The sequence below is a fragment of the Trachurus japonicus genome, chromosome 4 (assembly GCF_045865225.1).
Source record: "Trachurus japonicus isolate A0001 chromosome 4, Traja_1.0".
In the NCBI taxonomy this organism is placed as follows: domain Eukaryota; kingdom Metazoa; phylum Chordata; class Actinopteri; order Carangiformes; family Carangidae; genus Trachurus; species Trachurus japonicus.
The window spans coordinates 13,140,021-13,157,797 of record NC_140910.1 but is presented as its reverse complement, the minus strand read 5'-3'; the positions used below and the strand labels follow the sequence as shown (position 1 = coordinate 13,157,797).

General features: G+C 41.1%; 2 protein-coding genes across 3 annotated transcripts; one reads left to right on the top strand and one right to left on the bottom strand.

Annotated features, from left to right (window-relative positions):
- Positions 1-1,485: 1,485 nt before the first annotated feature.
- Positions 1,486-4,624, top strand: rex1bd (required for excision 1-B domain containing). Its single transcript, XM_085774051.1, has 5 exons — positions 1,486-1,629; positions 2,147-2,229; positions 2,430-2,634; positions 3,483-3,571; positions 4,316-4,624. Exons 1-5 carry the CDS (start codon positions 1,627-1,629, stop codon positions 4,386-4,388), a joined length of 453 nt encoding a protein of 150 aa, XP_085630177.1. The 5' UTR covers positions 1,486-1,626; the 3' UTR covers positions 4,389-4,624.
- A 645-nt stretch (positions 4,625-5,269) lies between these two features.
- crlf1b (cytokine receptor-like factor 1b) lies at positions 5,270-16,881 on the bottom strand. 2 transcript variants are annotated; one of them, XM_085774049.1, is made up of 8 exons: positions 16,558-16,881; positions 13,614-13,892; positions 11,884-12,013; positions 11,470-11,642; positions 8,642-8,799; positions 8,261-8,429; positions 6,489-6,674; positions 5,270-5,631 (listed from the first exon to the last, which is right to left on the bottom strand). In XM_085774049.1, exons 1-8 carry the CDS (start codon positions 16,625-16,627, stop codon positions 5,615-5,617), a joined length of 1,182 nt encoding a protein of 393 aa, XP_085630175.1. In that variant the 5' UTR covers positions 16,628-16,881; the 3' UTR covers positions 5,270-5,614. The 2 variants fall into 2 exon arrangements, with proteins under 2 accessions (XP_085630175.1, XP_085630174.1); XM_085774048.1 differs by having other exon boundaries at positions 6,493-6,674; positions 16,558-16,682.
- Positions 16,882-17,777: the final 896 nt, after the last annotated feature.

Genomic DNA, 17,777 nt, shown 5'->3' with positions numbered 1-17,777 from the left:
GGGGACCGACGGACACCGGGGCGCCGGCAGGGGGACCCGGCGGTCGGGCGGCGAGGCTTGTTGATGCGGCACTGTACATGAGATGCTGCTGCTGCTGCTGCTGCTGGTCACAGCCCGAGCAGCGGGGTTACAATCCGTCATGCCTGTCGACTCGACGCGAGGGAAACCCGGTGAAATAAACAAAACCTGCGAGTCCGGGCATCTGTGATGGTGAAGGCAGCTGCCGCTTGTAGAGTAGAGTAGAGTAGACGGTCCAGGCGGGTTCTCCGCGATGGAAAAGGAAGGAGACAGTGAGCTGTAAATTCGCCGCCTGTCAACACCGGTGAGACAGTGGTAGCCTATATTACAGCTAAAAATAATAATAATTAAAAAAAAAGAAGAAGTAAAAAAAAAAAAAAAAAAAGAAAGAAAGAAAGAAAATGATTCAGATAAACAATCTCATAGTAACCGTGCAGGCCATGACGCGCTGTGCGGCATCCTCATTTGAAGGGAGCTGCACGGCAGAGTGTCGCTGTTCAGTCTGCGTGGTGCTGAAGATGCTGAATGGACCAATGAGCGGCAGGGGGAGACTCAAGGCGTAGGAGTGCCCGCGTCTGCACGGTAGTAGCTTTGCGACCTCGTTTCCTCCATATTGGAATAATGCTTTTCTAATCCCGCCAACACAAAGCGGACAAGGGCCCAGATCAGACCTAATGGACAGGGTGTTGTATGGCTCTGTAGATAAGGCGCAACAGGTAGGGAAGTCACTGTCACATCTCACAGAGGATTTCTCAGTTTACTCAGCCCACATGCTGTGCTCATAGAATAAACACCACTTCATGGTCTGTCAGTGTTATCTTTTAATAATACTCCATCTGTAATTTCATGTAGGAGTTTAAGTGGCTGTAATTGTATAGGAGGATATTTGATTGGTTAGGAAGCAGTCAGCTGCCAGCGGTATGTTCACATTTCAAAATAAAAGTAGCACCAACTTATGAAAGCAGAAGATAGATAGATAGATAGATAGATAGATAGATAGATAGATAGACAGACAGACAGACAGACAGACAGACAGACAGACAGACTGGTTAAAAATATCGCAGCAGCAAGATCTAAAGTTTCAGCATCATCACACAAGGAGACAGAATGGGAAATCTAGCAGTGAAACCCTAAAGTTTAGATATAGACTGCATTTAAATGAATTTAAAAAAAATACACTGGTCTCAGTCAGAACAATGGGCTCTATGCACAGTTCCACCACTTCCTGAATTTAAGGCAGCTCCTTCATTTCCTGTCTTACATTATTGGACAAACTGATTAATCCAGGTGTGTCTGAGTAGTCACAATGCTCAGACACACCTGGATTAATCAGTTTGTCCAATAATGTAAGACAGGAAATTAAGGAGCTGCATTAAATTCAGGAAGTGGTGGAGCTGTGCATAGAGCCCATTGATATCCCAGTTTTGTTTGTTTGTTTGTTTGTTTTATTTTGAAATCCGCTCCTGGCGCCCGTGCTCTGACGTCATTTCCGGGTGGGCGGACTGCTGATTCACAGACTGCAGAGCAACGCTTCGCACATGAAATACATAAACATGTCACTGTTATAGACTCTTTAAACCCAAACACAGTGTTTTCCGACTGTTTATCATGGTAAGTGTTTGGCTTTTTAATTAATTACTAGATAACTTAACGTCCCAGAGGCTGAGACCTGACTCTTAACGCTAAACTGAACTTAAAGCTAAACTGAGCTAAGCTAGGCTAAACTCGTGGTAGTTTGGTTGCTGTTGATATGAGGGATGATTGTCTGTTTGCCTCTGACTTTAAGTTTATATTCTAACAAAAAGAAACATGTAACTGTCCACTCCCAGTTTATTTCCATCTGCATCAAAGCCAGTATTGTTTCATATAAGGTGGCATCAACGTAAAGTATCAGTCTTAGATCAGTTTAATTTGCCACACGTCATAGATATTGTCAAAGAGATATTCCACAAATTGTGACTGGCTTACTGAAAAAGTATCTGTTAGGCTTAAATAAACAGTAATGTTTTTATCTTTCTACCTGTCGGTGAGGTTGGCTGGCTTAGTACCTGTTCCTCTCATTTAAAATATGAAATTATCCCTCTCTGCATGTTTGTTGTTAAGTTCTTTAATGTTATTTCCTCTGCAGGTCCCTACAGACTTTAAAAGCCTTATCCAGAGGTTTTATCATCTGCAGTCTGAGCGAGTAGAGACATATCGGCTCTTTGAAGAGTAAGTTTGGATCTGGCAATGATAACCTACATGATGCAAAGTTAACTGTGCACAATACTTTTCACAATCAGTTTTCCTCCTGTCTCCTTGGATCACTTTCCTTGATTCTGATGCACATGAAAGGAGTAGTCTGAATTTTCTGCCTCATGGATTTCTTCTCCTGTTTGTGTTGTTGTTGTTGGTTGGTGGCTGTCTTCCAGAGGACACGAGGCCTACTTGAGGACAGGGCCTCAATATGACTTCGACCACTACAGGCAGCTGGTCCATGAGATAACGCAGGCCTTCTGCGGCATCTCCAAGGAAGTGCTTGAGATCAAGGGGAGGCTGCACAACGAATTTGACAGGCCAGACCTCTCTGAGCACATTGACAAGCTGCAGGACAAAGAGAAGCAGAAACTTGAACTGGTAGGAGGAAACTCTGAGTATGTGTGTGGTTTTTATGTCAGGTTCAGAAGCTGACAAACGGACTAGAAAACATGAGACAGCAGTGTGCAAGTTAAGGAAACTGCATACGTATGCTGTGATTGAACACTACATTGCCTGGTTTCATGTTCTTGTTTTTGTTTTAACATATGGGGAGGTTAAGATGTAAAGTTGATATCACCAGCAGGCATATCCAGCTGTGTACTGAATAATTCATTTGTTTTGTATTTTTCATTTGTTAAATCAAACTATTTCCAAGTCTTTTTACAGTATTATTAATGTTAATTTATCAACATACATTGATATCTAAGGGCTCCATTTACTGTGGCAAACAATCTTCATTACGTGCCAGAAAAAAAGGTTAAAATGTTTTATGTTTAATATACAGTAGTTCCCCTATTTCACCACAGGGTGGCAGGATTCTTATGCAAAACATTTCATAACTGCTCTTCATCCTAAAGCACTGAAATATTTTTGTGCTGGCATCTCAGTCACAGATTTTCTTTAAGTGTACACAACCAGTGGAGCAAAACTGTGCATGCTATTCTAATTGAAATATTTGTGTATATTTGTAAACATCACTTGAGTTCAGCTAACTTCAGCTGTCTTTGCTTCAGTGGTTCCCCATTATTCTCCATCTCATACATCTGGCGTTGATGCGTAGCACTTTTGTACGAAGTTTTACACCCCTTTTACAATATTAATCCAACTTCCTTTCTTCCAGTAATGTCATAAAGCTTCTATTATCTCAGAGTTCATCCTCTGTGTCTGCTACATCCTCAGTTGATGAATGGTTTGCATAAATCTTATCTGATTTGCCTCCTCAACAGACAGCAAAGCTGCAGCTGGCCAGGCAGCGGGCCCAGGATTACCCGGAGGAAGAAGGCTGTCAAGAAAAGATTCAGGAGATCAAGCAAGAGTAAGAGCAGCTCTTACCACCCCTGTGTTTACTGCGTTAGCTCCCCAATGACCCATGCAGTCGCTCATTTTCAACCTGCCGTCAGCTGCGGAGCTGCTCAGGGTCTCACTTAGGTTTCTCTCATAGACTGTAAAAAGAATGGACGTAGCGTCCGTGACGTCACCCATTGGTTTTGGGGAGTCGTTTTTGTGACTCAAATATGGCGGCCTGAACAGCGCCATGTTGGATTGGCCGGCCGAGAACCCGCCCACTGGCCTCGAAGCAGCGGTCCACGGAGCTGCTTGGACCTGTCACTCAACGTTTCCGCGCCCTGATTGGCCAGAATTTTAACCTAATAACAGTAAAACTATAGAGTTAAAAAAAAATTCACCCCCCTCAGAGTGTGTGCGGGGGTAGAAACTATCGATTGAGACGAAAAAACGTTCTGACACCAGGCTTTTAACATGTTTACTGAGGATGTAAAGTCGGCGATTTTAACATGGGGGTCTATGGGGAATGCTCCCTTCTGACACCAGCCCCCAGAGGAATCCGAGGGGATTGCAGTTTTTTGAACGCGGAAGTGAGCTTCACTTCTCAGACCGACAACTGCCCCCTTGGTTTCTCTGTCTCTAATTGAACAGTTTATCATTTATTACGATTACTCGTTTAATTTTGTCGGAAAATAAAGGGTCATGGATAATCATGAAGAACTAATTAAACACTGTGGTTGCCAAATAAATGTGTCTTTGTTCTTCCCTTTTCCAGAATCATCAAGAACAAAGAGGCTCTGAGTGAGATCATGCAGGACTTTAAGTACGACTCAGAGGAGTGTGATTGACAGGTGGCCCCTTGGGGGCCGAAGCCTCCCCCTCACATCACCAGACAGCAGGGCTGACGGGTCAACTCGGCCCTGCTGCAACTTCCATCTTGGACTCCTCAGCTGCACTTATTGATCCCCCCTCTGGCCCCACCCTGCTCGCTGCTGCAGTTTTATTCCTCCCAGGGGGCTTTTCACATTCTGGCTGTGTGTGTGTGTTCGTTCCTTTGTATGCGTGGCTCAGCAAAAAAGAAAAATGCTCCTGTTATATGTTGATGAATTGTGTAAATACTGACGTTAATATTGAGAAGGTCATCCATTTTTGTTTAATTCTATTTTTAAAATGATAAAAACACTTTCCAAGACTTTTCTGTTCTTTATTGTTGGTGAATACACATTTCATACACAATCATTTTTCAGACTTAATAAAAACAAGTATAACTTAGAAAAAATCCACATTCCTTAAATATATAGTTATAAAAATATATTGTATTACCATGTCTGCTCAGATACACAACAGTACAGTATGTACACTTTACAGAGAGTTCATTGAGTATAGGGGATTTAAAAATGATCAGTAATTTTAAAATTTAGAAATATTCAAATTTAAATACACCGATTGTACAAAACAATATTTTTTTATGTTTTACTACTGGCGTCAAGTTGCTCATCTTTGACTTTACAAATCCGTTTAGCTGTCACTGAAATGACAGAATTAACAGACTGATCAACAACAGCAAATGTGAAAACTTACTAATGTAAAGTTCACATTTACGTAAGCGTACGTACTGTTGTCCTGACCTGCATATATACCCATACATAATACTAATTCAATTTCCTCATGATACTGTTATCGAAATAGATAATATTTTTTCTCAACTAATGCTCTATTAAAATTTGACTTGTTTATCTTACATTACATTAAGTTAATACAACATGAACTATTACCATATCATTTTTTATTATTATGTGGAGATTAAAAGTGCAGTTACTGCGGGCCTGAATGTTTGTGCAAAGACTAATTTGATGGGTGGAAATGGCAGAAAAAGACTGCATTGTCTCACTTCAGTTATCTTCCACCCGGGCCCTTTAAACTCAAGGCTGATGACCAAACACTGCAGCATCCCTCAGCTGGGCCGCTGGATCGCTCACACAGCTGGGACACTCGAGGCCAGTTATCTATCAGTGTTTCTTGATGCTGTTCTTGAATTAAACACCCCAGTGGCGCTGAGCAGCCGTGCTATGAGTTATCGTCTTGTAGAATCTAAAAAGACAAAAGCAGGTTGTTCATACTGAGATAATTCAATGATGTCACATAGTAACATATGGACATCTGCTGTGACTGGCCTCCATCTTTTCTCTCTGCCTTTCTTTGCATCCTCTTTTTTTTTAATTCTCTGTACATCATTCCCAGACATGCTACCTTTCTCACAAGGTAATCAATGGGAACCTGTCACGCTTTGAGAACAAAGACATTATTCAGGTGATGGGGTGTGCACTATTAAGCACAAAAAACCTCAGAGAGTGAGTGCTGAGCTTATTGAGCCAGGTAGAGTGAAGGTTTCCCTAAACTCAAGGAGGATGTGGCTGAAGGATGTGAACTCTTCACAAAGTTACACAAACACAGAGTAGATGCCGGAGCTCTTTGTGCCATTTGGCCTGAGTTATTTCTGTGAAAGGGTCTCCTCATGCCAAAAGACAACAAGACACAAACAGAATACATTAGAGTGGGCTGTTAATTGCATTTACATGTTCATTTCTCTTTGTTGTGGCCATCAGCTGAAGATCAGACGTCTACATTGTTAAAATATATAATAAAATCAGAGTGCATGACTGGGAGTACATACTTTAATGCTCCTACTTCTGGGCCAGTAAAGCCAAAACCGCACATTTTACCTGATCATAAAGTACGGACTGAAAGTCCACAGAGCCAGTCCTGTTTATGTTTGTAGAAACGCTCACCACATGGCATAACACAGACTGGGTCAGAAATTCAGTTGAGGACATCAGTGCACAACAGTGTGTGTGTGTGTGTGTGTGTGTGTGTGTGTGAGTGAGAGAGAGAGAGAGTGTTTATGAGACTGGCTCAGCAGAGATAATGAAAAGAGAGATTCTGCTTACCTACCTGGTTGCGCGTTTTGTGCGATTTCTGCAGCCACACCCGCCATTGATCATACAGTTTGATTGACATGCCACTGCAGCCGTACGCATGCTTGCGGACCCAGCCGAAGAACTGCTTGAGTTCCCGCCGCAGGGTGGAGTTCTGCTCACCAGGCTTAGGATCACAGGAGCTGCTCTGCAGACGCTCTGGGAGAACAAAGGAGGGAGGGAGGAGATGGAGAAGGGGAGAAAAAGAAAGTGAAGGAAGGAACAGAGAGAGAGAGAGAGAGAGAGAGGGAGGATGAAAGAACAGCACCAAGGTTATAGTTGGGACAAGAGTCAGACTGACATGTTTCATCTTTTTCGTACTTTTCCAACAGATTCATGTTGACCACCAAAAATAAAATGGAAAACATACATCAACGGAGATAAAAACACAACTCAATAACATTCTGTTGATAAATGCATGTTGTTGATCTACTCTTAATATACCTTTTTCATCTTAAGTAATAGGCGGTCATCCATTGTTTTATATGCTTTAAATTGACATATTTTGGTTTCTATCCTTAATGATCAATTATTACAATATACAAAATCCCCATTAGCCTCAGCTGTGTTTTGTTTTTAGTGCTAATTAACAAATGAATGCATGCTAACATCCAAAACATGCAAACTAAGACTGCTGATGATTCAGAGCAGGTTTTGAATATGTAGTGTGTTCACACCAGAAACTGTGACAAAATAAAGCCGTACAATGTGGATCTGGGACATGGACGTGATAAACATATAAGCTTAACAGCAGCATATTTTAATTTACTGTATATTGTGAGCATTTTGGCATACTGACAGCTTGTTTTTGAATAATCCAGTCATTTTTTTACTGTCAGATAATGAGTGATGCTTATCGTAATTTAACAGACCTAAATGTTTTTTAGAGAGGTAAAAGCGTAATTTACTAAGATCAACGCTTTGATAGAGCACAGAGTTCCCTAGTGAACATTTATGATGAGTCATGTTGTTTAATTTCCCAAAGCAAGATGTATACTGGACTTGAGTTTGATAGACTTTGGGCAGGAACATTTTTCAGTTTAATGTCCTCAAGTTTGCCACGATCAATTCTTTATGGCAAACAACAGAGCGAAAACGCAGCCTCCTCCCTCCTGGGAATAAATACCACATAACCTATGTAACTCATTATCTGCTCCCAAACCTGCTTCCACTCAAGCTTTACAGGCCCTGTGTGTGCCTCGAACAGACAAACCAACTTTTAACTTGATCAATCTTTGAAGCCAACGACAAAATCTATCAAATGTCCCCATGGCTCTTTGCAGTTCCTTCTAATCCTCTGCTGGGAGATCTCTATCAAGCTATCAGGCCTATTGATGTTTAGTTTTCCCTGGGTCACATGCGGTTTAGATTTGCGTGTTCAGGATGTTGAATCAGGGATAAGGACATTGTTTTTCTTGCTTTAATTGGCAATGAAAGGTTGATTATTAGAAAGGAAAGAATGGTCAAGATTTGTGGGCATCACAGATTTTTGGAAAACATTTAAAAGCCATCTGAGCCATGAGACAGTCAAGGAAAGAAAAACACCACTTTTATACTTTTAAACATTTAGTGGACTAAGTCTAGGCACAAACACGGTTCTGTTTATACAGTCTTATATTAACATCTCTTCAATTATTCACATTTGCCCTGCAACCAAAGAGCCAAATCCCTGATGATAAATAAAAGGAATGAATTTCTAATGTTTTGTTTGTCTTGTTTCGTCATGTCCGTTGTAAAGTACGCACCACTGCTGGGAGTGGAAGCTGCAGTCGGGTGACTCCAGTCGCTCCAGATGCCGGCCTTTCTGGAGCCATAGATGCCAACTGGGTTGCACCTCACCTGGACAAAATAGACGGTCCCAGGTTGGAGTCCTGCCAGCCGACAAGACGTCTGATTACCAACATCATCCACCACCTGAGAGACGGCGAAGGAAACAAAGGGTCAGAGTTACTGCGTCTGTTCTCTCTATTTTGTCTTTCATTGTTAAATATCTTGCAAGTGCAGATTTACAATGTAGCCTGGATACGAGTGGCTCGGTGGCAGGTAAGGTTTTTATAGACCAGTTGTCATAGGAGTCGTAGCAGTAGGAGGGTGTGTATTACTACGTGTTTCAGTGTATGCGCCACCTTCCACTCAGTGCTGTCCTCCAGTCTGTAGCGGATCTGATATTTGGCCTGAAACAGGATGTCCTTGAGCTCAGGGGAGCTGGCCCAGCGGACCGTCAGCTGGTCGTCGAGGGCGCCAACACGACTCACCTGCACGTTGGCGGGAGGATCCGTGGTCACTGGACGGAGAAGGACAAGTGTTGCATAGTTTGATTACAGCATATGTACAGTATGTAGGGCAAAACCACAGGAGGTCTGAGTGACCTCCAGAGAGAGGAAAGGAGCATCACAATGGTGGAGATAATCAGTGCTGAGCAAGACAACAGACAACAGGAATATAGTCAAATCTGAGAAAATGTCTGAATCTTTAATAGTAACACAGTAGATACAAATGGAATGTGGTGTCCATTTATCAGGATGGGAAGGTCTAAGGAAAGATGTGACTGAATTGCATTATGGGAAGAGAAGCGTTCAGTATCCATTCCAGACTAGAAGTCGGTATATCTTTGCCAATGCTGCCGCCACTTTGACCAGCAACTGTGTCCGGTACAAAAGAACATGGGTCTGTAAAAATACGTTTGATCTGCTTTAGAACACGATCAAAGCAAAAGTGCACATCCCGCAAAACTCACTGTTTCCCTACATCAAACTCTCTCAAACCTGCATAATATCAGATTTTCACTACACTTATGGCGGTGAAAAAAAGTCCTAACAATATTATTGTAATATCTATACAGAATTAATTTAATTCATTCATAACATTTTTCAAATATCAGGTACTGTCAATACTAATATGTCACAATTCTCCAAATCCAGACACTGCCAGCAAGAGAAAGATGCACACATACATTTAAAAAAAACATTATTAACATAACAATATAATCTTGTTGGGTACATAATGTACTCGACTAATCTTTTATTGAGTCCATCTTAACTTTTGCAATGATTTGTTGGTTTGGGAACCTCAGCATATCAAATAAGAACAAGATGAAGAATGTGGTCAAACTCTGCCAAAAAACTATTGGCATTAACTTGAATGACCTTGATAATGTTTATCAGGTCAGAGCCATTCAGAGGGCAAGGGCCATTCTGGCAAACCCTCTCCACCCTCTTCATGCAGAGTTTCGACTCCTCCCATCTAAGAGGAGGTACACGTTCCCTTGTCAGACCAAATCAAACAGATGTTTAAAATCCTTTGTCCCATCTGCCGTTAGATTCCTTAATACGCTGTAGGCGAACCTGTTGGGAAGGATGTACAGTACTGTAATCTGTGATGACTATACAGTATGTATTTATATGTATTTATTGTATCATGTGTGTGCTATGTGAACTCTACTGTGTTGACTCTGAACTTTTGTTGCAAACCAAATTGCCCTTCGGGGACATTAAAGATTTTCAAATCAAAAATACAAAAGAGAATAATTTTGAGTACAATTTCTGATACTTGTTTTCTCGGTCAACACTGTATTTATGCAGTATATATTTTTCATTGAGGCTTAAAGAAGCAGAATTAAAGCAGGCCTCCAACATGAATAATGTGTGCAGCAGTAACCGTTTACATGCTGTCACTTTCAGCTGCTGTGAGAGCAGGTGACCACAGTGACCTGTGTGATAAGGACAGTTCCTAGTTTGTGCAATCATACAGAGGGAGCACTTGTTGAAGCAAGGAGATGAATGAGCAAATGAACTGAAGATTTAACTGTCAACATCTGACTATGTTCAGAAGTTATAAGTTCACTTGACAAACAGTCAGTTGTGTTTTCTGTGGGTCTCTCCCCTGCAGAGTGACTAGCGGGTCACTCTGTGCTTCCTGTCGAGAGCATGCTGTGCCCTCACAGTCACTATTAAAGAAAACATTTTATCTGGTGCAGTAAAGTGTGCACACAAACCAAGCGCTTTGAAGGGGAGAAAGACGAAAGATAAAAGGAAGGAGACAAAGGGAGGAACTTATTAAATGTCTCGTAAAAGTGTTTCCTGTTTCTAACCTTTTGCTTCAGACATCCTCTGCTGCTGGTGCGTGACACCCTTTGTCAGCTGACACACTTTATTTGTTCTACTGCGTTCAGCTCGAGGCGTAAGGCAGGACGAATATTCTCCAAGCTTATTGTTCCTGTTATCGAGGCAACGCAATGCATCACGCACATGGCGTCACTCCTCCTCCAACCCACTCTCAACCTCAAAGTTATCTGTTCCTCAGTGTGCAGTTAGGATGAATGGAGGGAGAGGATGCTAAGTCACGGGCAATAAACACTGCGGTCAAAATGTGGCGTTCACTGGAGGCCTGGAGACAACAACGTTACATTAGAGCTGGAGAAACTGTGAAGAACTCTTGCTATTGCTCATACATGACAAAGTACTTTTCTCATTGGGAAACCTGTGAAGTTTAACTCACCTGTGAGGCATCTGCTGTGTCTCTTATTTTTTTAAACAAAAGAGTTTATCTTTGAGAGTTGCAGCCTGAACCCATAATGCTAATTCCAGCAGCAGGCTGGAGGGAGCAAACCATTAAAACAAATCCCCTCTCCCAGAGAGAAGTGTGTGAGCCATATGCAGGAGATGTGCAGACAAACAAGGAGAGGAGTGGAGAGGAGAGGAGAGGAGAGGAGTGGAGAGGAGAGGAGAGGAGAGGAGAGGAGAGGAGAGGAGAGGAGAGGAGAGGAGAGGAGAGGAGAGGAGAGAGGAGAGGAGAGAGGAGAGGAGAGGAGAGGAGAGGAGAGGAGAGGAGAGGAGAGGAGAGGAGAGGAGAGGAGAGGAGAGGAGAGGAGAGGAGAGGAGAGGAGAGGAGAGGGTAAAATACCTTCAGGAGTGAAACTAAGGACATAAAACTTGAACCATCACTTATCACTCACCTACATCCAGGATGTCCAGGGTGGTGACGTCAGAGATGGCAGAGCCCAGCTGATTGGTCGCCTCCACCCAGATCTCATAGGGGGTGAAGAGGGCGAGGTTGCGGGTGATGTAGCAGGAGTGCCGCTGCTTCCCCGAGCCGTAGTTTTCACACTCGTTCTCTCTGCCGTACCACCTGTACAGACACACAGCAAACACTCAGACCAAAATAAATTCTGACGTTTGTCTCTAAAAAGGCAAACTGACTACTTGTTGACACAAACACAACAACAACAACACACAGCAGCTTCTGAGAGTGGTATGTGTTACAGATGATGAACTGTATGAGTCACATCACTCTATTTACTGCTAGTCTACCTGAGCGGAGTTGGACGAGGTGATCACCTGTGAGCAGCAGCAGGTCATTGGGCGCTCACCTCAATTTGTATTTGAGGGTGTATTTGGTTCGGATGTGGGTTTCGCCCAGCCCCCCGGGGCTCCACTTGCAGGTCAAGTCCTTCGTGTTACGGGACCAACACGTTAAATTGATCGGTTTTTCTGGAGGCACTGTTGGGGAAAAAAATAAAATAAATAAAAAGTCTAATTTTAGAAGAAAAACAAGACTTTTTAACTTCAATTTGAAGTCAAATGTAAATAAAAGTCTAAGAAAATATAATAATTCATTTTAATTTAATTTCAACAGAGACACTTTGTGACCTTGATTCTATAATTTAAAGACAAAGAGAGAAAGAGAATAGCATGAGGCCAGTTCCTTAGCCTTTCATGTGAAGCACTGAGAATTGAAAAGTCATACTGTGTGTGATCACTGTTTGATGCTGCGTAGGGAATGAAAAAGAAAGAAAAAAGAAAAACAGTATACATTTATATGGATTTTCTACAACCAACAACTTGCTTGCTAAGGCAGCATACTTCATTTTGCGTTATGGTCTTCGTGTCTTCAAAATTGGATTATTTACATATTCATTATTCCTGAACATCATTTATGCTTGACTGGCATTTTAACTCCCTTGTGGGATTTAGATCAGATTTTAATCAGATGTATCAATATGGTTTTCTCAGGCTTAAAATCTGCCTTGTTTTACTTACCCAAACATATGATAAATAGATATAAAATATGAACATCATACATTTATGTTATTAATTTGGCATCTGTATTGAGTGACAAACATAATTCACCAAGAAGAGAATCCACAACTGTCTACAGATAATCTGTAATAATTTTTCAACTGACTTAAGCTTTAAAACTGGGAAAAAACAGGATCCAAGGCAACTCTTTGCTGATACAAAAAATATAAAAAGCCTTTATTAAGCAGCTAGTTCATGGTGGAACAATAAAAGAACTACATGTTTCGGCCTTCATTATGGTATACCCTGATGAATGAGGCCAAAACATGTTGGCCCTGTGGGCCAAAACATGTTGTTCTTTTATTGTTCCACCATGAACTAGCTGCTTAATAAAGGCCTAACTTTACGGGCCTTTTATATTTTTTGTATCAGCGAAGAGTTGCCTTGGATCCTGTTTTTTCTCAGTTTTCACTGCAACCCCACCAAAGAGCACCTTCCTGATTATTACCACAGCAACCCACATGAGCGCTCCATCTGCAGTTCTTTGTTAAGTGACTTAAGCTTTAGTTAAGTTTGGTTTAGGATTTCATCATCAATCAAACAATCAATCAAACAATCAGGAATCCATTCATTCATGACATAATTCATATTATTTCATAGACTGAAGAAAAGAGAAGGCTGAAGCTATTTAGCTTGTATATGCCTACCCTTATTTCTCGTATTTCCATTAGTTCAACATTTAAAGCTATTTTAATTTCAAAGTTGCCAAAAAGTGATTACAAAAATAGCATATTAACCTCAAAGCACAAATGTATTCATGTAAATATTAACCCAATAAAAAAATACTTTAAAACAAACAGTTCATTGGTGTGATGGTACTATCCTTCATTATTTGCAAAAAAGTGCAAATCAACAATATGATCCTGATATCTACAAATCTACATAGTAACCTATAGGCTAATAGTTTTCTCAGCTAGTTTACCAACAGAACAGGTTATTACCTTAAGTTTCAATCTATATTAAGATGAGGGCCTCGTCAGGCCTTTACAACAGCACAGAGAAAAAGAAAGCCTCCACTTACTGCCCACATAGAGACAAGAGCCACCCAGGACGTGTCCATCTGCTCCGTGACACACCAGGTTGTCCCCCGACTGCTGCTGGGAGCCGTTCATGTTGTGAAGGGTGACACTCAGGACATCTGAGGACACCAGGCCGTAGGTGCTGCTGGGCAGACGCATCCCATTCAGCGTCCAGTACAACGTGCTGGCGTGGAGGCCGAGCTCAGGATTCACCGTGCACGAGGCCGTCAGACTGGAGCCGATCCACAGGACTGGATCCTGGGGGGAGATCACTGCTACATCTGTGGATGCACACACACACACACACAGTCTAAGCACTGCAACTTTTTTTTTTTTTTTTTTATCTACGGCTATCTCTTTTAACTGATCAGCTAATTGATTGGTTGATTTTTTTTATGCAACAACTGATATCAATTAAGGCTAATTTATTTATTTTAATAATTAAATTTGATCCATCATAAGTGCCTTTAAATAGCTTGTTTTATCTAATTAACAGTATAAAGCTCAGATATTTAACTTTTAAATGATATAAAACATTTCAGAAGATTTTAGCATTTATGCCTCCTAAATCATTAAACAATTATCAAAAATAATTTAAGATTCATCTGCTGTTGTAATCTGAGTGCTCAACTAATTGTTAGCTACTAGTGAATGTAAATTTGTTGTTGTTGCTCTTGTGATTTTTTGCACCCTGTAGCTACTGTTGTATTGTGCGTTTTGTGCCAGATGAAAATCAAGGACTGGAATATTCATTTTCTAAATGTAATGCCAACAGTGCACAGAAGTCTTTACTTTCGTAGTACACTAGTTTCTCCTGTTTTATGGCACTATTAACATAAACCAAATTCATCTGAGCTGAAAAAAACACATTGCAATTAATGTACATTTTGGTGTTTAGCACAGTGTCCTACATTAATTAGACTGCATGGATTAGGGGGGGCTGGGCTGCTGCCTGTGAGGCCTGATTAAAGTGTTGTTTACATTGAAGGTAAAGCTCGAGGTGAAATCCTAACATGAAGAAATCATTAAGAATCTGAATTTCTTGGCAACCTTAAGCAAACTTAGTGAGAACAGCGGCAGCAGCTCTGCACCACAACACAGCGAGCGCGGCACATATTTATGACCCAGTAATGAAGAGGATTTATGGAGCCCTTCGTAAAGGTCACCCTGGTTTGTCCGTAAAATCCTTGAATGCTTTTCCATACCGCAATACCCTCTTGAATTTGAAGTTTACCTTTATGATTGATGCCCCTGAGAAAACCTGTGCTGCGTGTTTGAATGTTACCACTGGGCTCCTTCTTCACAGAGACATGAGGGTTAATGTGAAGAATTTTATTAACTGTGCTGCAGGTGGGCGGCGGACAAGCTTTCTAACATATGTGCCACTACGTTGACTCTAGTCTCAGTGGATTTCATTTGAAGAAAAGTGCACAGAGGTAAAAACTGTATCTATGTGTAAGAGGAGCGAGGACTGACCTTTTGGCCTCAGTGGGCAGGAAGTAAGAAATACAGGCAAGGGCGGCTGTTTTACATGTTATTCTCACCACATATAAAGCAGCTGCTTGCAAATGATTTGCTGAGCTCATGATAATAAATCTTTGCATGCTGATGACTAGGAATATCGTTATCTTTCCTGCTTTTCCTTCATGCAACATTGCTGATGGACACTGCTTCATTCAATTTATCTTGTCAGCTTCTCAATCACTGCGTCTAACAGGCGTTGTTCTCAGTCTAATTCTCCATTAGACACACATCTCGCTTAATGTTTTAGCATCTGGTTTTAATGCTACAATTAGGCGACAATTTGACGGTTATTCGTCATTTTTTGACACAAAGCCATTAGTTGGTTAGTCAGTTAGAGTCCTGTCAAATTAAAAGTTTCCCAAACTTTTTCACAATACTTTTTCACACTTTTCACAAGTAATGGTTAAGTGATATCATTTCAAATTTGTTTTGCTGTACCATATTCATTGTGTGTGAGACAGGATTTATAATGTTTATATTTCTGCATCAATATGAGGTTTAGACCAAAAAGGAATCCCTATGGTAGGGCTACACGATGTGCAAAAATTAAATAAATCATATGCATATTTGCCAGTAGCCTATGCACTATGATTTCAGCTACAATTGTCATTTTTGATTTGATTTTCACTGTAAAATAAATTTGAGGATGTGATTTTTATTGAGTACTGTACCAAACATGTATTACATCTATTTGATCTTTTGGTCGGTGCATCTCAGCGGCACCACAACACTGCCCATAATACACAACAATTCCCTTTTGTCTGTTAAGAAGAAGTAACAAAAAAAACAACAAAAAAAACCTCTAACTGATAAACCAGATAAAATAAACATAATCACACTGATGCTGTGATACACTGTACCTGCAATTTTTTTTGCATCTCCTGGTAGGTTATTGGTTTTTCAATTATACTTATGCAGTTATATCTGGTCAATTAGAAACATTTTCTGAGTTGATATTGAGATCAGGATGTACAGTACAATATAAAATAAAATAAAAATCTGTGACACAAAAACTACATTATCTACTCCTGATAAAACACTAGACTGAACATGCATTTGACTTCTTCTGGAGAAAATATGGTCAAACATAAGAGGTTTTAGATTTTGTTGTCACTTAATAGTTTAGTGTTTTAGGCTATTATGTTTAGTAGGCTATTATAGTTATGGTGAGGTGATAATAACTCACGAGGAGGTAAACACGTGTGAAAAAAAGAGTAATTATTTGTGCTGGGTTTGATTACGAGTTAAATGATTGATTTTGTACAAGGACAGGATAGTTTTGTTGATGTGGATCCTCCATATCTCAGAGGGAAAGTGCTCCTCCTCCGAGCTGCAGCGACAGGGACGAGGTGAGTTACAGTAGGCTAGGTTGTGTGTGTCTATGTGCACGCGTGTGTTTGTCAGGTAAAGTTTGGTACTTACGTGTCGAGGAGAACAACACATGCGGAACAAGCAGCAGCAACAACAGCAGCAGGAACATGAAGGAAAGCATGGCCCCTTGTCTCTGCTGTTTACCTCCGTCCCGTTCCACTTCTGCACAGACCTGAGAGAGAGACGAGAGGAGGAGGGAGTGGACCGAGCGGCTTCACTCTGTCCACTCTTCCACGGAGTCTTCAGAGTGAGATCAGACTGAAGTTGAGGCAGTTGGGGGTGAAACACGAGGGTTGCTTCCCTTTTAACTGCACACACACAGACTCCGCTGCTGTTGCTGCTGCTGCCGCGCGCCGTGACGCTCAGGTTCACACCGTTCGCTCCTCCCTCTCCACGCTCTCCTCCTCTGTTTTCACGGTCATCAGTGACACCCACACACACACCCACACACACGCACGCACAGATACAGGAACACGTTTAACACAACACATTTTCTTTTTTTGTAATTCAAGTTTTTATTTCTTTTATCTCTGGTGTATGACAGTAGAACATTTTACATTTTCAGACATCTTATGCACGTTACATGTGGTGTCAGTGGCATAGCAAAAAAAAAGAATACCACATCAACGATGTAAATGATATAAATGATGCGATGATGTAATGATGTATAGGGGACATATTGATGCATTCACATACAGCTGGATACATACATGTTGAATACACTCAGAAAAAGGTGTTCAAACTGTAGGATTATCAGTCATAGGGATGTGAGTTCCAGGTTAATCAAACTTAAAGGTTAGCAGGATTTGTGGTATCTCTATCCTTTTTAGGTATCACTGATATTAAGGCCTCATTAAATGTTGGGGGAAGAGTTCCTGTTTTGAAAGCTTCATTGTATATCTCTTGCAATATTGGAGCCAGGATATCTATATACTGCTTGTAGTATTCCACAGGGAATCCATCAAGGCCTGGTGACTTCCCTGATTTCATACATGAAACTGCATTCCTGATTTCATTCTCTGTTATTAAATTATCTAATAATTCCACCTGTTCAGGTGACAGTCTAGGCAGATTAAGATTAGAGAAAAATCCCATCAATTCTTCTTGTGTGGGGTTGATGTCTGATGTACTGTAGTTCTTTGTAGAACTGTTGAAAGACCTCACTTATTTCTTTTGTTGAACACAACACATTTTCATAGTTTCCCTATATGATAATGTGTGGTCAGGGGTGAGCTGCTTCAGGTGAGTTGAGAAGCCTTTGTTAAGAGAGA